This window comes from Perca flavescens, chromosome 10 (assembly GCF_004354835.1).
Source record: "Perca flavescens isolate YP-PL-M2 chromosome 10, PFLA_1.0, whole genome shotgun sequence".
Lineage (NCBI taxonomy): Eukaryota > Metazoa > Chordata > Actinopteri > Perciformes > Percidae > Perca > Perca flavescens.
Window position 1 is genome coordinate 36,977,234 of NC_041340.1, and position 25,483 is coordinate 37,002,716.

Genomic DNA, 25,483 nt, shown 5'->3' on the forward strand with positions numbered 1-25,483 from the left:
TGTTTTTTTTGTTTTTTTCAGTAAAATTAACAAAATTGCAGCAACAGCCTTTTTCAGTTCAGAATGAGATTTATGTTGAGACTTTTCTAAAAAAGATTTTTGAAGTGTTATTTATTCCAATAACACCAAAAGAATTAAAATGATTGAAAAATTTTAAAGCATTAAACACTTCATTTCCTGCATTCTGGTGAATTTTTATGCACTTATTTCTACCTTTTTCTGAATCAATGTATGCTGCAAATATCGTTATGTAAAGAGAAAAATAGATTACAATCCAAATATAAAAACTTAATGGAATATATTGAAGTAAGGCTAACAGGCATTATGTATTGCTTTCAAATATGTATTCTCCTTTGGATGGACTTTTCTAATTATAGCTGAGTCAGCACACATGTAGCCTAGGCATCATTTACTCCTCCCTCCTGTTTTGCTCTTTTGTTGTTAATGTAGGCCTATTAATAAACCCCTGGAGTGTAATATTTCAGATGTGTTTGAGCAATGTCCAAAACTTTGTGCACATTCAAAATACAGTATATCTGTGTTCTCTGTGATTTGGAGGAGTCGTGATTTTGAGAAAAATGAAGTTATAATTTTCAGTCACTGAAATTTTATTTCAGAAATCTACCTGCACCATAGTCTGGTTTTACGTGATTGCTGTAGCTCTCAGACCTTCTGACAGACACAGAGCCCTGTTTGGGTGTCTGAATGAGACAAAGAGTTTAGCTAGGGAAGTGGCCGTACGCTGCTCTACATCGGAGGTGGAAAACCGAATCTACTGCAGAAATACACGGAGCCCAAACGCAACACATCTACCGCAGCATGTCGACAGCAGAGCGCATCCGTTATAACCTGAGGCTGCGCTGCCTTTTACAGAGAGAGTGGACACTAAGAGACGCACAGGTCTTCTTCAGAGCTCCGTGTGGTTGAGTCTGAACAATAGACTGTAAACATCACGTCACAGGAACTTCAAACTAAATCAGTAGTATCTTTGTGTTGATGGCATCAATGTATTACACTGATTTGGCTAGGATTCCTCCGAAAACTTCACCCGGCTTTCACAGCTTTTCCTCCACGTAGAGACGGTTGCTAGGTGATAGCAACAAACACAACATGGTCGGACCCTGCATGTAGCTGCCCATTCTATTCGCCTCGGAAAAATAATCTGGAAAAAGTTACATTTGGGACTACACTCAAAACATTCGGGGCTCAAGCCCCAGCAAAATCGTCTGACGCCGCTCCTCCTAAAACCGGGACATTTTAGCGTCCCGACAGGCTTTTGTCGGGACTCGGGACATTAACTTCAAAATCGGGACTGTCCCGGTCAAAACGGGACGTATGGTCACTTGCAGGGTTATCTTTACAAAAGAGTTGACACAAACCATTAAAAACAACAAAAGCGCTGAATTCACCAGTGCTCTCACAATAACCTCTCAATTGTTTCATTTTATTGTGCCCATGAGGTATTTTGTGTATGTGTTTACACAGCAGAGGAAACCTGCAAGTGGATCTTTCATGATCTGTTTGTGTTTGAAGGGAGTTGTAATTAAACCAGTGTCTTCTTCTTCACACATTACAAGAACACTGACCCGCAAAACATAAGCAATTTCCCCCCTCCGTCTCTCCACTGCTTGCTTTTAGCATGGTCTCTCTCTCACACACACACACACACACACACACACACACACACACACACACACACACACACACACACACACACACACACACACACACACACACACTCAGAGTGTCATATGATATCTATTTGCTTTCAAAGTTGGACTGCAGGATGATTATCATTTTAGTCAAAGTCCTGTGAAGAAACGCTATATGGATATATATATATATATATATATATATATATATATATATATATATATATATATATATATATATATACACAGACAGAAAGACAGATAGACAAAACAAACTAAATGTATTAAAGATGCATGAGAAGCATTTTTTACTAGCAGTTGGATCCAAATGGATGGAAATGTCAGTCGGTGGGTCCACCACTAAAATATCTCAACTATATGGATTACCATGAAAATGTACAGACATTCGTGTCCCCCTCAGGATGAATTAGCCTTTCATCTAGCGCCATTGGTTATAGTTAGGGCAGGCCTAGTTTTGCCTTGGACCAGACCTTACAGTTTTTTCCGATTGCTAAACGACAGTTGGCACAACTGGAGTCACATGTGCAAAACTCTAACTCCAGTCTGCACAGCAGCAGTTCATGTAGACCAAACTCTAGTTCATTTTTCATCGCTTGAACACAGTTTTCAAAACTCTACACACTTATCCCATGACTTTAACCACAAGGTTCACAACACTGTAGATTTACAGCACTTTGTTCAAATGCTAACACACTGCTGTCAACACTGTTAACCACACATTCAAATCATAATAGATTTCAGTCTGGTGCCTATCAAACACTGCTGATTGTAATTTCAGTGTCTTGTTTTAGACTAGTTATTGAACATATATGGTATTTATACAGAGAAAGCTCAGAAAGCCTTTTTTTGTATACAAACACCAAATAAGAATGAAACAATTATAGACTATACCGTTTGAGAGAAACAGATAAAAGAGCAAAGATACCAATATGTCCAGGTAAGATGTCTGAGGTTATATACACAGCTATGAAAAAAAGTGAAAAACACTATATCTTTACAATTGTAAAACTGCATTCTTACGTTTTTTTAGAAAGTAATGGCGGTGAAAGCATGAGAGATGATGCAGACATCCAATGTGATGAAGAACACTTGCCACATGATGCTGGAGAGAGACAGAATTAGTCACACTATTCTTTGGTACTGTTATGTACCTTTAGTTTTTTTCCCCCAGTAATTCCATAAATTACCAGAGACAAAATACTATATTGAAGAAAACTGCTGATTTTCATTCCTTCTTGTTTACCTTAAAAATTGGTATATTATACAATCTATATCTTTTCCTTAAATAAACTATTCAGTAGTGTCAAGTCGTTCCAATTGTTCAAACTGTAAAAATGAAAAAGTTTGTATTTTCTGTATTGGTGTTTGATACTAGTGTTTTTACCCTCAGTGTGTTCTGAGTGACAGTGTGTGTTGTCTCAGTGAGGCTTGTGCATAGTGTTTGGCTGCACTGAGTCTGTTTTGAGACATGTGCTGAGAGTTGTGTTGCTTTGAATGAGTTCTGCAGGTGATGTGAACTGTTTAGCTCAGGTGACTGTTGGTAATGCTGACTGTGGTTTGAGTTTTGCACATGTGACTCCAGTTGTGCCCACTGTCATTTAGCAATCGAAAAAAAAACTGTAAGTTATGCTGCTAGGTTTAGACTAAGCTCCTCTCCCTTTCCATCTGTGTGCAGCTGCTGCAGTGGTCTTGCCCAACGCCCACTGCTACTACTACTATTATTACATTTAGCTATAGTTCTATTTTCTTAACTGTTACAATAATTTCCACTGTTCATCATGTCATTGTAATGGTTCTGTGGAATGGATCCATAAGCAGACACTGGGCAGATGGACAGTTAACTCAGGTATAGTCATTCAAAAAAGGCAAAGAAAGGAAGCAGGAGAACTGATGAGTCACGGTGGGAAGCGAGCAGACCGGTGAGAGGTTCCCAGTACACAATGGAGAACTGGAGTCAGGGGGGTCAGACTGGGGGATAAAAGGGGACTGAGTAGCCTACCCAGGGCCCTCATGTGAGGAGGGCCTAAAAAGATGCTAGAATGAATAGCTGTGGATGTGGGGAGGGGCCCATAGAAAATGCCTTTCTACAGGGCCCAGAATTTTGTGCTACGCCCCTGTCTGGAGTGCAGCGTATTCCAGAACACGGCTCTGAGCCAGCAGGCAGCGTCTTAAACACAGGTGGTGGACTAGAGCAAGGAAGAGACACAGAAATGTTAGCCACAGGTCAAAAACACTTGGCAAAACTTTCACTAGGTCCTGGCAGTAGCGTTGGCTACCACTGAAGGTGAACTGGCGGGTAGTGGATGAAGAGCCGGTGTATTTCACTGGGTGGGTTGATTACTGGAACACAGAGACTATTTATTCTCTTTAATGCTTTAGTGCTAATTAGCAAATGTTAGCATGCTAACAAGCTAAACTAAGATGGTGAATATGGTAAACATTATGCAAATTTGTATTTCCTAGGTGTGCGAAACCACAAAAATGCAAATTTGCAAAACGGTTTACATGTTAGCACTGTCATTGTGAGCATGTTGGCATATTGACTTTCCTGCATTTAGCCTCAAAGAACCACTAGCATGGCTACAGAGACTTGTGTTGCTGCAGACTGTGTCCAGAAAGATCGCAAGGATACGTTTTCACACAATCAAAGTTTAAAGTGTTTAACTTTGTTAAAAACTGTCTTCCCCTATCCCATGGCTTCATGAATCTGCTTTAAACAGAGATGAGATGGAAAAAGAGACAGACTGAAGGGAAATAACAGAAAGAAGTGCAGTGTTTTTCAGCTGTTGTGAATTACATAGGTTGTGTATACATGTGTGTGCACAAAATGTTGACGTAAGCATTACTAAGTAAAATAAAGCCTGAAGGAGCCCATTCTATTTTTGCATGTTTATTAGCTTGTGCTGAACATCCACCACCAGCCATGTCAATGTAACAGCACCACTTACTGTCATTATTTTGATGTATAACAGTAAATCAGTAGCTCTCATCTAAAATCTAAACATATCAAGCAGTAGAATTGAAATTAATGTTCAACTCAATGTGAAGTTAAACATTGACATTAATATTCAGGATTTGTAACCTTACTTAGGAGTCTTACCATATGATTATGAAATCATTTAAATATAGCCTATACCATTTCCAGTGTTTTATTCCACTCACCACAGGGAGGACTCCGGTAGGCTACAAAAAAATCCCTGAAATTCCTCAATCATCCTCTCCATCACCTCCCTGGGCACTTACTAATGTTTCTTTTCCACCCAAAATAGCAGGACTTCCTGAATCACACTCCTTGCTGTTTCTAAATTGAGAATGCAGTTTTATTTTCTGAAACACATCGTTACATAGCTCTCAGTGTACACTTACAATGACATGAGCATGAATCTACGCTATATGGTCGCATGATAGATAATATTATTCCACTTTGTGTGTGTATCCATTGACTGGTCATTTCAGACTTGACAAAAACAGAGAATTGAGCTGACAGAAAAGAAAATCTATTTTGTGTTGGACTGGAACAAAGTTTGTTTCCACTGGCATAGCCAGCGTCCTACCTGCCTGTATCCGTTCCTTCTTCCAAAAATAATACATGTGGACTTCCAGCGACACGACGAGGGAATTATCCAGTCCAGTCTAGTCCAATCCTGTCTTGCGCAGCTTGGCAAAGGGTTCACAGACTTCTCAGCTCTACACAGCTTGGCAAACAAACAGTGCCTTGCAAAAATGCTTTATTCTGACCCAGTGCTAAAGCATTTTTGCATCAGATGAGAATATATATATATAGCAGCTTTCTGTTCTTCTCAGCTGCATGCATTTGTAGGCACTTGTAGGTGCAGGCATTTGTGCATATATGTGGTCAGAAAGCACAGTAAAGAAAATATATTTTAGGCAAGGCTGTTAAGAATGATAGTTTATCATTACTACATTTCTATTTGCTTTATTGGATTTTACTTGTGTCCATCAATTACCCCCCAGGTATGATTAAATTGGATTAGCGCTGTGATATTGCATTATGTCCAAGTGTTGTTTCATGTTGTGTCATTGAATGACTGGTGATCCTCCGCAGTCCTCAGTTAACCACTTATGAGTCTTCACGGACACTCCAGTCCACTCAGTTGAGACACGGATCACTGAGAAAAGGGGGAGAGAGACAGAAATAACTTATGCCAGTGGTGCATGATCAGAATATTTCTTTCCTTCCCCGTCAACTGATTTGAGCTAACCGAAGTGAGCCAATGAGGTTGCTTTCTGATGAATCCATTTGCATCAGTGGGCTGTAAATTTTGGAGTTTCTTTTGTGCACGCACTTTCTTATTAGTATGCACCATAGCTACACTCAATCGTAAGTCTGTGGAAGCTCTTCTGTAAGTAGATGTATTGTGAGAAATCTATGAAGGTAAATATGGTGCAAAACGTGAGAGCTTGTAGAATACAATGTGAGAACTTGCAGAACAAAAAATTTGAACTTGTATGTTAAAATTTGCACTTGTACAACTAAAATTTGCACTTGTAAAAAATATTCACACATTTGATCTGTATTTGAAGTCACAAAAAGAAAAAAAACACGAGAGCTTGTAAAAAAAATCTGAATTTGTAAATTGAAATTTGCACTTGTAGAAAAAATATTCACAAATCTGTAGATTGATATTTGCATGAACACAATGACAGCTGCAAACTTGTAATGCAACATTTACTTGTGTACTTTTTTTTTTTTACTCGGGTTCATTTTCCATCACAACCACAATTCAGTGATTACAACCTCACGAATCTGTCCCTGTATGCGCTCTCTCGCATCACAAAGTGGCGAATCTGCGCCTCGACTTTTGCAACACTTGTTGCGATACATTTGGTGCAAAACTAATTTGTACCTGTGGACTACGGCTGTGGAGCTATGAGCCAACAGAACGGGGAAAGCAGGGTTTCTATCGCCAGATGAGGGACAACTCTGTCCGGCTTATTTAGCTATGTAGCATGGAAGCCTGGTGGAATAGCAAGCTAGCGTTAGCTAACTAACCAACCAGCCTGCTTCTAATACCTTTTAATTATCTTAACACTTTTTAACAGTCAAACTGAAACTCTGGCGGTGAGCTCCAGGTCCTGCAGCCGCAGACGGACCGTCACCAGTGGGGATCGGCCAGCGGAGCAACATCGCTATTATCACCAGAAAGCTTCGCTGCCGACCTCGACCTGCAGTCGGAGCTCCAGCGGGACACGGAGAGCCCCGCACCCGGTAGCAGCGGCACATCCCCCCTGAAGCTCACCGCCAGTGTTGATGGAATAGCAAGCTAGCGTTAGCTAACTAACCAGCTTCTAAATAAATACCTTTTAGTTATCTAAACACTTTAACAGTCAAACTGAAACCCTGGCGGTGAGCTCCAGGTCCTGCAGCCGCAGATGGACCGTCATCAGCGGGTAACACGTGCCAAGTTCTGCATCCCTGCCGAGACTTCCATCCACAAGGGGAAATAATGATTTTATAAGGCAAAGTAGCTACTGTTTAATTAAAATGTAGGCTATACACATTTCTTTGTCATGTTCATCAATGATGATTATAATTTTAGAACGTTTAGAGACATCAATGTTTTATCAGACTATCATTTCCTTGCTACCTGGGTGCAATTCGCATCAATGAGGGTTAAAAGATGACGCATTATTCGGCAGAAATGATTGCTGCTGCCCGCGAGGTGGATGGAATTCTGCAGAAGCTATTGTTGCTGCCCAACCGGGTGCAATGATTGGCAGTGATGCAAAATGTGGGCACAACATCAGCAAAGCAAGCTGTGGTCATGGCCGGGGGATGTGCCGCTGCTACCAGGTGCGGGAAACTCCGTGTCCCGCTGGAGCTCCGACTGCAGGTCGAGGTCGGCAGCGAAGCTTTCTGGCAATAATAGTAACGTTGCTCCGCTGGCCGATCCCCACTGGTGAGGGTCCGTCTGCGGCTGCAGGACCTGGAGCTCACCGCCAGAGTTTCAGTTTGACTGTTAAAAAGTGTTAAGATAATTAAAAGGTATTAGAAGCAGGCTGGTTGGTTAGTTAGCTAACGCTAGCTTGCTATTCCACCAGGCTTCCATGCTACATAGCTAAATAAGCCGGACAGAGTTGTCCCTCATCTGGCGATAGAAACCCTGCTTTCCCCGTTCTGTTGGCTCATAGCTCCACAGCCGTAGTCCACAGGTACAAATTAGTTTTGCACCAAATGTATCGCAACAAGTGTTGCAAAAGTCGAGGCGCAGATTCGCCACTTTGTGATGCGAGAGAGCGCATACAGGGACAGATTCGAGAGGTTGTAATCACTGAATTGTGGCTGTGATGGAAAATGAATCTGAGTAAAAAAAAAAAGGTACACAAGTAAATGTTGCATTACAAGTTTGCAGCTGTCATTGTGTTCATGCAAATATCAATCTACACATTTGTGAATATTTTCACAAATGTGTGCAAATTTCATTTTACAAGTTCAGATTTTTTGAACAAGCTCTCGTGTTTTTTTTTTTTTTTTGTGACTTCAAATTCAGATCACATGTGTGAATATTTTTTACAAGTGCAAATTTTAACATACAAGTTCAAATTCTTTGTTATGCAAGTTCTCACATTGTATTCTACAAGCTCTCACGTTTTGCACCATATTTACCTTCATAGAAATCAAGTGTATAGGATGAAAAAGAGGCATATTAAGTGATTTTCTTTATATCTATGTGGTGTATAGCAAGTTAGTCAGAAAAAAGATTATTCACAAAGACCACAAACACCTCAGTGCATTAGCCTATTCTAAATCTCTTCACTGGTACTCATTACATTTCAGCTGCAAACATATACACACACACACACACACACACACACACACACACAACTCATACACAATTGTGTTTGTATTTACCATATATTTCTGAGCACAGCGTCTTGATTTCCCTCGTTATTCTCTACAGTTGTGTTTTCAGAGGGAGCGGAGTCAGCCTCTCAGGAGGAATTCAAAAGTTTACCAAAACATACCGAAATAAAGTCTGGAATTTCGGGTCTTCGTAGAGGGAATACAGAACTGTTTTCAAATTTCAGATTGTATAAGGGACTGTTTGTTAAGGGGCCACCGGTGGAGTTTTGGGACCTTTAGTCAAAACAGACCTGACCCTCCCTTCATCAACAATACATTTTGGATGACCCTCCCCAACAACTTATTGTACTGATTTGCACTTGGCAAAGCTGTACAGATTTCCATTGATCTTTTACAGCCATAACATAGATGGCTAAATTGCTGCATTCTCATCTGACGCATCCCACTCCTCTGTTATAGTGTGGGGGCCATTTCAGTAGATTTACTCACTAACATTGTTGTGGTGTGGGGGCCATTTCAGTAGATTTACTCACTAACATTGTGGTGTGGGGGCCATTTCAGTAGATTTACTCACTAACATTGTTGTGGTGTGGGGGCCATTTCAGTAGATTTACTCACTAACATTGTTGTAGAAACACAATAAGCATGGAAACTAAATGCACACTTCCTGCGTTACTTCAAATACTAAGTTACTCATCTAGTAAACTAGTATTCACATGAAATAAAACAATAAAACATTGAGACCATTCAGCAAAGCACACTGGGTAACATTCAACACTGGTTGCTATGGACTCGTCACTAGGCTTCCTCAGTCATTGAATATTTTAGCATAGGTAAAACCAAGGGGGTAAGCTTCGCTTCAGAACGTGAACCTACGATGGCGCCATTTTGTTGCTACGAAGCGATCACCTCTTGTTTGCATTACACTGACCGCCATTTTTTTTTTATGTCACTTGACTGCAAATAACTTTACATCTGAAGTGTTTAAAGACTCTATTTGTCCATTGTTTATTTCTAAAGAAACACAACAATGTATAAAAGGCTCCATTACCTTGTACCTCACGTTATAGCTCCGTAGCAGACGTTTTTGTAAAAATAGGCTAACGATTGTGTCATAACCAAGTGACTTACTGTCGCACAGTAGAGGAATTACCATATAGTACAGGAGAAGCTCGCAGGCAGTTTCGACTTACATTAGCTGTTTAGGTTTAATTACTAATGTTAACTAGCACGTTAGTTAGCAATAATTAGCCTGTGCTTATGTTATCTCCTTACATATACCTACGCTCTCCGTCTCTGTAAGATTGGAAATGATTGATATTTCTCTTGGCACAGCTACCAGAAGACTTACAACTTTCAGACACGTTGCTCACGTCACATTTACGTTGTCTGTGTGCAGTAAAGCAAGAGATCACCGGAAAAGTGCTTCTAATAGCCTCCATCCAGAGCAACGGGGTCTATTGGTCCATTATATACTGTCTATGGGTAAAACTCAAGCCCCCAGGAAGAGCGCCATGTCTAAAAGCCACCATGGGCTTAGCGGATAGGGGTGGTACTGCACCCCATGGCCCAGAAAGACTTTTCATATAGACATTGCATGGTGAAAGAAACGTCTACATTTCAGCAGATAATTTGTTTCGGGGTACATCAACTTACCAACCCGAACACTTAAGGGTCCTAGTTTGAAACGTCACGTTTTTAAAATTTTTAACATTCACTAGAAGCGAATTCAGAATTACTAAATTTGGCATGATGAACGTGATCCATCCGAGGGCTGTATGCTGTAAAGCTTGTAACGTGGATGAGGGATGAAGCCATGGATGAGCTTTGTTCACGAAACTGCAGGCTGACTGCTAGCGCTAGCTAGCTAGTAGCACAACATAATTATTAAATCTCCTTGGTTGTCTAGCTAAATACATCTATCGTTTATTTAGCTAAGCATGTAAACGATCGGGAACAACGAAAACACAATGTTTAACGTTAGTGAATATTTTAGACAATGAAAACGGCGAGTTCATGAGTTTGCCACTTGTAAGAGACACGAGAGAGACGCTCATGAACGAGCATGTTGCCACCGGTTGCTAAGACAACACAAACAAATTGTTGCTAGTGCACGTGTCCATCGTGACGTCATGGACTAACAATGTGGAAGATCCGAGCTCCATGTTTGCTTTATGCGCTGTTGAGCACTCTCATTGGAACGTACGGGGCTTCCCGCTGAACACTGTTTCCAGTTCTCTTAATACATCCATGGTAAAACTGCCAAAACTGAACATTATCCAAAACTCCATTTCTCAGACGAGCGTCAATTTGGGAGCTTGCATGCTACCACTGCGTCCTTCTCAAATCCCTTGAAAAGGCTGTCGTTTGCACAATTTCACAAATAATCACCGGGACCGAAAGGATATACCTCCCGTCTCATGCCTTCCCAGCTGCCGGCCGGTGCTATCCGCGGCACGAGGTTTCGGCTTTTCAAAATAAAAGCTTGCGTCTGGTCAGCCATGTTTTCGTACGGTGTTTTGGATGTTTTTGAACTAAACAGTATGGCAATCATGCTAATGAATACAATTATTTGACAGTTACAACACGATAGAGAGCCAAAGTCCCGCCCCTTCCTGTGGACCTCATGGGACCTTTACTCAGAAAAAATATGAACGGTAGTGAACGGGGAGAAGCAAATTATTTTTTGATCCCGCTTGAATTGAGCGATGGATTACAAATATGATGTTCGTCAATTTAAAACATAATTTTTCAACCGAGTCTCAGTTAGCCAGAGGTTTGTCATATGACCTCTTAGTTTAGTGTGAGACCGCTCAGTGAACTACAGCTCCCAGTGAACTACAGCTCCCAGTGAACTACATCTCCCGTCTCACACAATCTACCTCACCTAGCTTGATGCTCGGCTTGCTCGCTAGCTAGCTAGCTTAGCTCTGTTAAACAACACATGTAAAGTTATAAGTGTTTTCAGCAGATGAGCAAAAGAACAAGCAAGATCCTCTGCTCATTAGAGTAACGTTACATCCCCGGTACGATACACACACACACACACACACACAGGTACAATAAACACAGACATCGTAGCTTCAGCGAGATGTCATCCATGACACATTGAAGTGTGTAGTCTTTCTAATTACGTATTTTCATAGTCTTATACTTCAACAGTTTAACATTAAACTGAGACTTTCTTCGGTTGAAAACTAATGTTTTAAATTGACAAACATCATATTTGTAATCCATGGCTCAATTCAAACGGGTTAAAAAAATAATTATTATCTCTCCATTGACTCTCGTTCATATTTTTTTTTCCGAATAAAGGTCCCATGGACCGGAAGTAGAAGGGCGTGACTTCGGCTCTCTATTGAGCTAGCAAAGCAGTTTTGTGTTTATATGTGCGAGCGGAGTTTATTCAGTTTGGGAAATCCCACGGTCTCTAAGCTACAGGTCTGGCTGACTAAATAGGGAGGGACCCATCTGATAGCGATAGGGGCCGAGACTGAGAGAGCTACATGGAGCTACATGGATAAATATGCACCAAACAAGCCACTTTGAAATTTTGCTCTTCTCATGAATACAAAAGTTGGGAGACCGTCCCCTGTAGACTAAAATAAATTGGATGACCCTCCCATCAACAAAGAATAAAAACACATGACCCTCCCCTATTTTCCTTGTCCCTAAGCACAGTTCTGTAAGAAGATAAGAAGTGTATTTCTAAAGATATCTTCTACACAGTGTTCATCAAATTGTGTAAAATCTATTCCAGAGGACATTTTTGCTCAGTGTACCCACACACATTGCTGTACAGTATCCAGCTATACCCCACAGCCCACTGAAACATTATAGATGGAATCAAGTCTGTTATCCCCCTCCCTATTCAGGAGTTATACAACTGACCTTAACTAATGATTTCTGGTAACCCCAGGTAAATGTCACCAGGGGAATGGACTTCTTTTACTGGCAGCCGGATCCATATATGTCAAATGTCAGGAAAGGTACAGATGTGGGCATACATGGACATGTGTGTGTGTGTGTGTGTGTGTGTGTGTGTGTGTGTGTGTGTGTGCGTGCGTGTGCGTGTGTGTCTCTGTGTGTGTCTCTGTGTGTGTGTGCATGCAGACAGTGACCTCCTGCAGCCCTGAGCTGAAAGCGCATCTTCAGCAGAACCGCAAAAACGGCATGAGAAGCCGAGTCTGCAGAATGCTTATAGTTTACACACACATACAGGCTCAAGATTTAGAGCATTAAATAAAACACACACACACACACAGGCTTACACATGCCCGCCTGCGTACACACAAAATACAACATTCATACTGCAGAGTGCCTATGCTTTACCCTTTCTCAGCAACATTTACCTCTGCTTTATTTAAGGTGATAAAGCCCATTGATATAACTCAAGGGGGCCGACAGTAGGACAGCATGTAAATGCAGCCATGAAAATGAAAACTTGGCTTCTGCAGAATTTCAACTGCCCCCATAAGAATCAAGGTGCTCTGCAACAAGGAGATATATAACTACTGCTCTTCTCAGTCAGCCTCTGCCAGCTTGGTTATGCAAAATGCATGCAAATGGGCGGTAGTTATTTAAAAAAAGAGTGCTAATTGAGTGTTAACACTTTGAACAACTGCTGTTGACTCATTGTTTTGACCTTGATTATGGCAAAATGTAATGTGTTTGATGCAGAATCATCAAATAATCTTTATGAGAATTGGCCCCACGGTTCAAGATGACTAATTGAATGTGTATATTTTTAAAATTGTAATGTCTTAGTGGGACTGTGGTGGAATTTCCAGCTTACGAACTCATGCTATGTAAGTTGAGACAGTGGTACCCAGGTCTCATTCAGGTCAATGTCCTACATAACCTCATAACATTTCTCAGGCAGAGTAGTAATAAACTCTGTGTCTCCATAGATGACGGGAGAAGTAACAGCTGTCTTAAGTCGATACTGTTGCCCACGACAGGAAAATACATACCTTATATGTCGTATTTAATATCTCCAGATCAATACAGTGTGGATACTTACTTTTTTTTGTGTAGAAGCAGAGAAATACGCCATTTCAACGAGGTGCTCTGACGATTGTAGGCCATCCAGAAGCTTTTTTAATCCATCACGGAATTACAGTGTTTTAACACATTCTGTCTGTGCTGAGGTATTTGGGTTAAGCATCTGTGTTTACAGCACCCACAATATCTTTGTTTTCATTGAAGGTTCAGCTGAACTTAACGCCTCCAGCATGAGTTTAAATACACCTTCAGGAAGAGAGGAACTTCCCAAATTGGGATGGCACCACACTGTACTGTGTAATCCTAATTTCTCCTCAATTGGGATTTCATTAAATGCTTCTGTGTAAGTCATCAAAGGTCAAAGCATTTTGGTATGGACCATATGACTTTGGCCATTTGCATGCAGCACGTGAGGTTCAGGTGTCTTGAGGACTCATTGTTTGTTTCCTGCAGCATTTGTCACTTTGCCAACTTAAAAATGTAAAACCATGCAGCCGATGAGTTCATAAAAGTCCGCTCCCACAGGTGTTCTATAAAGTTGTTGTTGCAGAGGCTGAGTGTTTTATACCAGGAGGTAACCTTCCATCAAGACACTAACAGTCCCGCTGAGATTCACAAGGACGAGGAGGGCACTAAACGCTGTCTTATCTTCAGGTGAATGTTCAAATAAAATCTGCTCGGCTGCATAGATTTTGTGATTTCATGAGGTCATGACCTGTGTGTTTAATTCAATTCAATTCAATTCAATTTTATTTATAGTATCAAATCATAACAAGAGTTATCTCGAGACACTTTACAGATAGAGTAGGTCCAGACCACACTCTATAATTTACAAAGCCCCAACAATTCCAACAATTACAGTAATTCCCTCAAGAGCAAGCAGTGCGACAGTGGCGAGGAAAAACTCCCTCTTGGGAAGAAACCTCGGACAGACCCAGGCTCTTGGTAGGCGGTGTCTGACGGGCCGGTTGGGGGTGTGATGAACAGTGGCAATAATAGTCACATTAATAATGGAACAGTGACTGGATGTAGCGGGAAGCTGCAGGGTTCAGCAGGAAGCAGCAGGGTTCATGCAGGGTTCAGCAGGAGGCAGCAGGGTTCAGCCGGAAGAAGCATGACATTGCAGGGCACCGCTGAGCTCGGCAGGGAGTGCAGCAGGACCACGGCGACAGCTGGAACCAGGATCTTGGTGCCAACGTTCTCCAAGGAAATACGCTGGGGAAAAAACATAAGGACTCGGGGAGTAAACTCCCCCAGAAGCTAGGATTAGTAACAAGCATTTCTGGGACTGGATACACACAAATAGTAATAGTAAAAGTAATAGAAAGGGAGAGGAGAGAGCAGCTCAGTGTGTCAAAGGAAGGAAGTCCCCCGGCAGTCTAAAACTATAACAGCGTAACTATAACAGCGTAACTAAGAGAGACAGGTCATAAGGAGAGGTAGCTTTTTCGGCTTAGAACTCTCCCCTGCCGGATCGGGCTTGGCTGGCCTGTCTCCCTCTACTTTGTTATGTATTATTAGTCTAACAATTATGAAGAGAAGCAGGTGGGCCAGTTAGGTGAACACTGCAACTCCTCACTCCCTAACTATAAGCTTTATCAAATAGAAGAGTTTTAAGTTCATTCTTGAAAGCGATTACAGTTTCTGCCCCCCGAACCCAGATCGGGAGCTGGTTCCATAGGAGAGGAGCCTGATAACTGAACGCTCTTGCTCCCATTCTACTTTTAGAGACTCTAGGTACCACCAGTAACTCTGCATTCTGGGAGCGCAGTGCTCTAGTGGGACAATAAGGTATTAGGAGCTCTTCTAGATATGATGGTGCTAGACCATTTAGAGCTTTGTAGGTCAATAGAAGGATTTTAAACTCAATCCTGGATTCAACAGGAAGCCAGTGCAGAGAAGCTAATACAGGAGAAATATGATCTCTTCTCTTAGTTCTTGTGAGAACACGCGCTGCAGCATTCTGGATCAGCTGGAGAGTCTTAAGGGACTTATTTGAGCAACCAGACAGTAGGGAGTTACAATAGTCCAGCCTGGAAGTAACAAATGCATGCACTAGTTTTTCAGCGTCGTTTTGAGACAGTATATTCCTAATTTTGGCAATGTTACGAAGATGAAAAAAGGCTGTTCTTGAGGTTTGTTTTAGATTGGCATTAAAGGATATATCCTGATCAAAAATAACTCCTAAATTTCTGACAGTAGTGCTGGAGGCCAGGGCAATACCATCCAGAGTAGCTATATCTTTAGATAATGAGGTTCTGAGGTGTTTAGGTCCCAGTACAATAACTTCAGTTTTGTTAGGGTTTAACATCAGAAAATTATAGGTCATCCAGGATTTTATATCTTTAATGCACGTTTGAAATTTAGCTAGCTGACTGGTTTCGTCCAGTTTGATTGACAAGTATAATTGGGTGTCATCCGCATAACAGTGAAAGTTAATTGAGTGTTTCCTAATAATATTGCCTAGAGGAAGCATATATAAGGAGAATAGAATTGGTCCAAGCACTGAGCCTTGAGGAACCCCATGGCTAACTTTTGCGTACTTGGAGGATTTATCATTAACATTAACAAATTGAGATCGATCAGAGAAATAGGACTTAAACCAGCTTAGAGCAATTCCTTTAATGCCAACTAAGTGTTCCAATCTCTGTAACAGGATTGAATGGTCAATAGTGTCAAATGCAGCACTAAGATCTAGTAAAACAAGAATGGAGACAAGTCCTTTGTCTGCAGCAGTTAGAAGGTCGTTAGTAATTTTCACCAGTGCCGTCTCTGTGCTATGATGCTTTCTAAATCCTGATTGAAAGTCATCAAATAAACTATTGCTATGTAGAAAATCACATAACTGATTAGCAACCACCTTCTCAAGGATCACCTTGTTTACACCTTTAAAAATTGGTTATATATCCCAGATTGGTGATAGGGTCCTATATTTAAAGTACCCAATTATCTGAGCAGATTATGAGGAGCTTGGTAATACATCCATCTTTCACTGTAACCCCTGGATACAGGATTTTTTAAATCAACCACTCAGTCATATAATGACACAGCCCAATAAAGCTTATCAAGCCCATTTAATGCACTGACCAGCAGGAGGTGTAACTAGCAGATTCTGTCTTATCCTTCTGACACCCTCTAACCTCATGGCTGACCTGCTGCATAATGAGAGAGGACAGTTTAACAACGGGAGAGGGCCCTGCCATGGTGACATTACCAGCTTTATTTAGATCAATTCATCGGTCACATTTATAGAGGGAGGAATTAAACGTGACACTCACTAAATCCTGATTTTTAACTAAAGGTTGGAGAGCAAACTGGGTAGACAAGGAGTCTCCAGATGGGTCGAAGGTTTTAACATTTGACAATTTAGTGATGGCAATGGATACATTTCTGGGGGAAATGTATCCCATGTTCCCCTCAGCTCTATTAAGCGTTTAAGGAACTTTAAACTATGTTTCCCTCATGGAGACCAAATCAGAGAGTGAATATTGCATTTAAATTCAACTCAATATGACTCAAAATGACTGCTAATGTGGCTCAGTGTCTGCTGAATGTGTAAACAGTGAACGTTCAGTAGCAATACTTTACACTTACACAAGATTATATTTAATCATTGGTATTTTAATGGGATTTAAGACAAATATAGCCGGCCTTCGAAATGACTTTTATTCCAGTGTCATTGCATTCAAAGTTTGCATTCAAAGTTCAAATTCAAAAACAAAGATGTCCTTGGTTAACTTTTTGATTGCTGCCATTAAACCATTCAATTACCAAACGCTAAAATGTTAATGTTTCTCCTTCCTCTGATATGAAAATAGGCACTCCCATAAAAGGATATGTGCTTAGGCAGGAGGGATTCATCTCCTGTGGAAAATGGCCTCGTATTCTTTAATTCATCTGTCAGACTAATTGTCTACCAAGACAGCCAGGAGCATAATGCATCAAACAATGTTGTCCCGGCACAACATTAGTTTGGTAAGTCCAACAGAGAAAGCAAAATAAAAGTCACAATTCACATTGATAGCGATATCAATTGTGTCCTTCCCAAAATGTAAAGCTCATTTGCGGGAGATTACAGTTGCAGTGCATGTTGTTTTATCACCGGGGTTGTTAAGATGAAAACAAGAAGAAAAAAAAAAGAAAATATTACATCTGACAATCATCAGTCTTTCAGTGAAAGCTAATCTAATAGAGTCTGAAGACAAATGTGTTTGTGAATAAAACTAGTTAAGCCTAACACACAAGATGAAAACTCTTCTTTTATTTTGAAGGTGGCCATTATATCACAAAAACTTGCATCAATGTTTGTGCCAAAATGAGAGGTTTTGTTTCTCAGTTGATGAGTCCTCCATCCAAGTGCTACTTTAGCATCTGCATTGCCCCCGCATTACACACCGCGCAGACAGGCACACAAACACTCGCACACACAAATTGCATCCAGAAAATTACATCACTTCCCTGCCATGGTCTGAAAATTACATCTGTCCCTCACCATTCCACCAATCACTCCCCAGGTCTCTTTTTTCCCCCTCTCTGCTCCTCTCTTTCGCTTTGCCTCACTATTTTAGGCTTTTCCTTCCACTTTAACTCGGCCCTAAATTGCCAGGCCTGAATTGCCCTATGAACAGCGTGGGGTGGACAGGCCGGCAGGAGGTGTGTGTGAATGTGTGAGTCTCTGTGTTATCACCATCTCTTTTCATTTTCCTCTCCAAGTGGTGCTGTCAGGAGCCAAACAAGATATCACTCTCCGCCCGCTCCCCGACAGAAAGACAACACAACATAGAGGAAATGGAATAAAAAAAATAAGAACAAAAGGTAAACAAAATGGTTGCCTTCCAGACTCCGGTACCTATGCCGTACCCTAACTAATCCAACGGTTCTCTTTGTTCCTTAATCCCATCAGCCACTGGGGCCCTGCGTGGCTCTCTGGGTGCAGATAATGGCACCATGCTGTTTGTCTTGATGAAGTTCAGGACCTTATTAACCCTTGTGTGGTGTTCATATTTTTGTTACACAGCCGATGTTCACAGGTCTGGTGGACCCACCACATTATTAGGCTTTTAAATCAATACAGCCATAACAATTTATGTAAAAATACTTAACAGATGTTTACTTATATACTATATACATCATTTATGGTTCATATTTGCCATTTACCACTGTGAGATCACATTTATGATCATATGATCATTTTCGTTTTTTGTGAGAAAACAAGGTAATTCAATTATAAAAAAGGTTACAAAAAATAGAAACAAGATTTTTGATCATTATTGGTGCTTATTTCTTAGAACTTAATCAGAACAGGTGAAAGAGCTTGAAATGTAACAATTTTGTAATTTTGTGTGGGAATAGCAGGTGTAGAAAGACAACATTCCCACACACAGACACCTACAATCAGACACGCCCACATACAGACCCACAGACACACACAGAGACACACAGACACATAGACACACACACAGACACACACACACACAGCAGGTCCAGTTAGGAGGAGGACACAGTTAAGTTTCATATCACCTACAATTAAATATACTTGGGTCCAGTAGACCTGAACACCTCATATGTAATAGTTATGTGTAGGGGGGGTGTACTGTGTGCAGTCATTGAAAATAAGTTATTTTTTATGTTCATCACAGAAAATGAGCCAAGGCCAATGAGTTTGAATTAGAAGAAATAATAAATAGCATAATTTTTCTTTTAGCAAACATTGAAAACGGGTCCCACAGACCCGAACACCATACAAGAGCCACCAAGATGACGTCAACTCGGCGGCTCCTCCTCAATTGGCTCTAGTCTCTCTCTTTGTCACGCCCCAACATTTACATAGGCTACACAACTGACCTGAGATCAGGTAGTCTTCTGAATCTACAGTAGGTTGTGCAGATCTCTGCTATTCCATTACAAAATTCACTTCTGAAACTTTTTTATGCGAGAAATCAACTATGTAAAGCTCAAATATGGGCTGTTTTATGAAAATGGATGGCTAATTGCAAATTTTGTCCGACTGTGTGTCAGAGTTCAGCGGGCGGTGCTGCCTGCTACATCGGACTACCAAACACCGCTGCCCTGACAGAGCTCCAGGGCCTGCAGCTCGCTGTTCTCCCCCCCCCTCTTCCTGCTAAATGGCCGGTGTGTGACTGAGAGCGCGGTCAGCGAGCTTGTTACGCCCGCAATCTCTTACCTCAGGTTCCAGTTAATCTTATAATGGATATGTGTGTAGAGTTATTTAAACAAACGATCAGGGAAATAAATTGATAGAGCCCGCGGTGAGCTGGAGTCCATCAAGGAGAGCTAGCTAGCCTCCTCCTAACGAGACCTCTGAAATTCAAAGTGTAAATATACTGTAGTTATGCCAAAAGTGTAGCTAGCTAGCCGCGATCTTTTCCCATTGTATTGAATGGGACATATAGCTAGCTAGTTGTTCCTCCTAACAAGACCCCTCACATTCACAAAAATGCCTTAAATTGAAATCGGCTTTGTAAATGTAGCTTTGTAAGACCTTGGGTTAGCTGTGATATAAGTGCCGTGACGAAATTCAAACTGTAAATATATTATAGTTATGCCGGCAGCCGGCCGCGGAGCCCTGTAGTGCAATATTCCACAAAGGGTGACTTTGCGCTGGGTGTGGAGCCCAGCAGGCTGCTACTTTCTCGTCAGACTGTGTGGAGCTCCTAAAGTCTGACACGTCTTACCAAATTCGCAATTAGCCATACATTTTTTGTAAAACGGCCCATATGTGAGCTTTATATAGTTGATTTTCTCGCATAAAAGTCTCAGAAGTGAATTTTGTAATGAAACATTGCAGTGTCTGAAATATGAGACCTACTGTCTCATCTCCAATGTGTGTGTATGGGCATTCGCTCAACCAATCAGTGCGCAGCTCATCTAAATATTCATGAGCATACCATATTTGGAAGAAAAGCTCTTGTTAGAAATAGGGCCAAAACACAGGGTTATAAGGGCCAATAAAATATCAACCAGGCCATTTTCAGCCCAACCAATTATACATACCCCATTAGGAGATCTTAAGGGACAGTGTGAAATACCCTATATAATCATTCTATCACCCCTTTATCCTTTCTCAAAATGATTCTGTAATTGTACATTTCCAATTTTGCCAGTATCCATAACAGAAACTTTCCTTCTCAGTTTGGTTTTATTCTTTGTCCACGGATATATTTGCCAAGCTCAAATAACCTGCCTTCTCTTTATTTCAAGGTAACTTTCTAAATATGACAACCTCTGACTTTTAACGGTTGTGGAGTGCATTTATTGCTTAAATAAACCAGCGGTCAAGGAGGAAGTCACTGCCAACACTGTGAATCAGTGTGTTTAGTCCTTCTTGCAGCCTCACACCGCACAAACAGCCATATGCATTAAAGGCACCACTGACTTGTGTTCTAATAACTCCATCAACTGTAAATCTAAAGCCACCTACAGTCATGCTGAGAGGTGAATCAGGCGCAGCATTTCTCCAATTATAAAACGTCATCTTGCTCAGTCTCGTTTGTCAGGGTAGGAAACTTGGTCATAAAAGTGTGTGATTTAAGCCGATTGCTAGTGAGAATCTGGGCTTGTAACAGCTTCAGCAACAGGGAAGGCTAAATGAGGGCCAAATGATGCACAAGGGGATTCACAGAGCCTTGTCTCACTTGGGAGCCAACACGGAGAGAGTGTATTTTGAGTGAGCAAGCGTTGTCCAATATAAATACCTCACAAAGAACATGCCTGCATTCATTGTTTTGATAAAGAATAGCATAAACCGGCAAGCTGGTGCCTTTAATGAACGTACAGTACAGCCTGTACAGACGCTGCTGTAAAGTATTCTGCGCTGCCCTGTTCCGAGAAGTTATAAAAAAGCCATTGCGAGTAAAGCATGATAGGTTTGTCAAAGAGGCAGCAGTGTTGGCATGTGTATTTTGGGAACAATGGGTTTGGAGACCTCTGAGTGCCACCAGGAAGTTAGAAAATCAGGAGCTCTAGTACCACAAACAGCTTGAGTGGTGTAATTTCATGCTCAGAGTAAATAAAAACATTTCTGAAATCAGCAACACCATCTACTAATGTTTGTGACTTGGCATCTAGCGCACTATTTGTAGATGAGCAAACACTCGCCATGCAACATCCCTGGAATAGTAAGAGCTATTGAACAAGCTCTTCTGTTCTACTGTGTGTTTATAGGCGCACAAATATTAGACAAATATAGACATTTGTAATGACCCTGAGAGTATTCTGGTCATGCATTCAAATATAAACTCCTTTCATCCTCCTATTCTCTGCCAACTTACAAATACACACATAGGCCTACACACACACACACACACACACACACACTCAAATGTGTAAGCGTGTGCTTTCCGCAGCCGTCCGAAGCATGTCCATCTCTGTAACTCAGCATGCAGAGGTTTCTTTAGGGTTAACCTGCTCATTACTCCAAGTGTTGTTAGCCAACGAACGCACACACCAATTCATCAGAACACACCAATTTTTCAGAGCCAATCACTCCCGGTTGTTAGCGGAGTACTTCAAGTCTGGGAGTTTGTTAACTCTATGTGTGTTTTTTTATTTCATGTGAGGTGGGGGGGAACACCAATCTGTGTGTCTGTGTGGGTGCACTTTACATCTGCAGTCCGCCGCTTGTACCATTGTCCATCTGTAATTCTATCTGCCTGTGCCTGGTCATTTCTAGCAGCCCATCGTCTCCCCACAGCAGACGATGTGTGTGCGTACGTGCAGACTGCCTAATCTGTTGCTGCAGAGCTACGGCTGGGGGACTGCAGAGGATATCCTTTATCAGACTGATTAGAGAGGAGGAGAGGAGCAATGGATGGTGGGAGGGAGAAAAGAAGGATAGGAGGGGGGGTAGAGCCTTCTCAGGTAAACACACCCCAGGCACTGTTTGATCCCAACATTTAAACACACGCACGCTCAAAACCGCAATCCAATTATTCACCACGAAATGCTGCTTTCAACAAGCTCTAACCCCATTTAGGAGGTCTCCTCACCCAAAGGATCCTTTTTAATAAACAGCAGTAAACAAGTGTTGACCAAAAGGCAGCAAACCATTGCTCTGCGCTTTCTCTTTTAACTACTTAATTAATCAAGTACTTTGGCTATAATGACCCGAAGTCCATTCTTCAAAGTACCTATTTACAAGTGAAAGTGTAAAAGAGAGGACTAGCTTGGGAAGCTTAAAGAGAGACCTAAGGATATTGTAGCAAATAAACACTGCAGCTTGCTAGTCTTTTGTATAATGATGATATGGAGTGTGAGGAAATGCACTTCAGCTGCCCAGGTGCTCACCCACCTACAATAACATGCTAACATCATAATCACAATTCACACCAGCTTCCGACTCGATGTAAAAACAATTCCTTTTTAACCTCCCTCTTTTTCATGTGAATAAATAGCATCCATTGAGACCAGACCAGAGGGAGAGCCAGCTCTCATTTCCATAAACACTTACTGTTCAATACACAGAGAGTGCGCAGGCTGAAGTAGATTGACTCTCATGTACCCATCCTATTAAACATTTATTAAACATAGTTAAAGCAGAGATTGGGTCTCATTGTAAGAAAACACAGTTAAAAAGCCGTATCGAGAAACTGGAATAGACATTTAAAAAATAAAGATAGCAAGTGCATTTTCGAAAAGTGGAGGGAATTGAATTTATATGTTGACAAGTAGTAAATAGCAGTAGTGCTCAGACCTCTCCATTTTCCTCTCTATATTTTTTCCTTTTATGCCCTTTGCTCGCCTACAGCTTTCCTGTAAACCATGAAGCCAGGGCCAGAGGCCAGTCATCATCTTGTCGTGAGCACCGATAACTTCCGTACTGCTTCCTTGTTGGGGTGGGAAGGGTCAAGAAGTCGGCCTGAGTCAGAAACGGAGAGGAAGCTGTATAGCTGGAGCTCTGCTATATTGATGGCATTGACATATGTTGCAGACTGTGATTTGAATTCTCAAATCCTCATTATAGCCTGAGCCTGTCTGAAGACAGCATTATTAACATAGTGAGAGGAACACATGCCCCCATGAATACTAAAGTCCTGTTTGCCTTCAGTGGAGGATTTGCTCCCAAATCGATTAGGAAAATATGTACTCTGCATCAGTATGAGTTTGAGAACTTGGCATTATTGAAGTTAAGTCAGTGTTTTTCACTTACTAAGCACATTAGCAAAAATGTTAAACTCAAGGTTAACATATTCATAGTGAATAGTCAACGGTTCATCACCGTAATTTCTTTTTGATCAGTTTTTTTTTTTTTTTTTTTTTTTATCTCATGGCCTGTCAAAGATCACGATTTTACAGCAAATGATGATCTGGACGTGACTTCCAGAATTTGAGTCAGCAAAGTTTTACTCATCGCTGTCTAATTTACAAAAAGAAGACATTATGCATGCACACGCACTCGATCACACCCACACACACACACACACACACACACACACACACACACACACACACACACACACACACACTCCTGATCTCCTGCTTTGGCTTGCCCTCGCTCTTCTCAGTGTTTGCAAACAGAGCTGCCCTAGAAGCCTCTGGCTGGCCTGTCCACTGCTAATCAGAGCTCACACACACTGGCCTTTCTAATGCTGCTGCCATAAACACAAGTGCAGTATCCAATGTTAAAACAGACAATAAGCTTTGTGAAAATTGTTTGTTAAAAATGTTTTCAACAGGCTGTCATGTGCCATTGTTTTATATTGTAAAGTTTAGTCTTTTGTCCAGGGCTGTAACATACAGTATATGGCACTGTAGATGGTATTTTTTTATTATTTTTAAGGAGTCATGTAAACTAAAACCCCCACTGTTAAAGCAATAATGTGACATTTAGGGAAATAGGCAAATTCACTTTCTTACCAAGAGTTAGATGAGAAATTTGATACAACACTTATATTGTGCCAGTAAATGCTGTAGCCAGGTGACAGTTAGCTTAGCTTTGCATAAAGACTGGAAACAGAGGGAAACAGCTAGCCTAGCTCTTTCTGAAGTTAACTAAATATGCCTACGAGCACCTCTTAAATTCACTTACTAACATCTTGTTTGTTTATTTCACATAAAGGCCTTCCTAAAGTCTTAGCCATGAGGTTGGAGGGCAGCCAGTGGAGAATGAAGTCACTGCTCCTAGCAAAGAGATAAGCCCTGTAAAACAGCAATGTGTGGTCTTTACAGCAAACAGATCAATCTAGGCTTATATTTATTGCTTGGACATGAGTGTGGCACAGTGTTGCCAACTCTTTCTGATGAAAGTAGCTTGCACTAGCTCCAAAAGTCACTATAAGTCACCAGATGATGCCATACGCTCATTTGCATATTGGTGACGTAATCGTGTATCATTTCCATTTAGCTGTTTGATGGTGTATTTATTGTTAGTTAGATTGTTAAATGTGACATCATGTTGACATATTTCCATGGCAGCTACGACAGGAGTTAAAGTATATATAGAAAAATATTTTTTTAAATGTCAAGTATTAGTGTCAGTTCTTGGAAATTGGTTGCTCTGGACTCGATATTTTGCCCAATGAAAATCACACAGAAATATACTGACATTAATTTCTGAATCGATCCCTGTCATACAGCAAACAGTGACTCTCGCGATTTCTCAAGTACACACTTTTTCTGTCTTGCTGCTGCCCACACATAAAAGAAGTCCAGGCAAGTGCTCTGGAGATTGCCAAAAGTCATTATCTGGAAATAGCCTATAAGAAATGTCTCACTGAGGCAGCAAGCTGAGAGGAAGTGGTAGAATATAAGGTTAAGTTACATTTCATCCACTAATTATTTTTCAACATGACAGACTGATATGTGCGGTTAGACAATCCAAGGATACAATTTTCCCTGTGGTGTGTGTGTGTGTGTGTGTGTGTGTGTGTGTGTAGCTTGTAGGTCTCTGTATGATCTCTTACCCTCTGGGCTGTAATTAATTAGAGATGCAACCAGGCCTGATTAGGATTCCTCGCCGACC

General features: G+C 41.1%; 1 protein-coding gene across 1 annotated transcript in view; it reads left to right on the forward strand.

Annotated features, from left to right (window-relative positions):
• Nucleotides 1-7,459: 7,459 nt before the first annotated feature.
• insb (preproinsulin b) overlaps nucleotides 7,460-25,483 on the forward strand; it is a 40,452-nt gene continuing 22,428 nt past the window's right edge. The window contains exon 1 of the mRNA XM_028588839.1: nucleotides 7,460-7,534. Coding sequence (XP_028444640.1) covers nucleotides 7,460-7,534 — 75 coding nt within the window. The remainder of the gene's footprint in view (nucleotides 7,535-25,483) is intronic.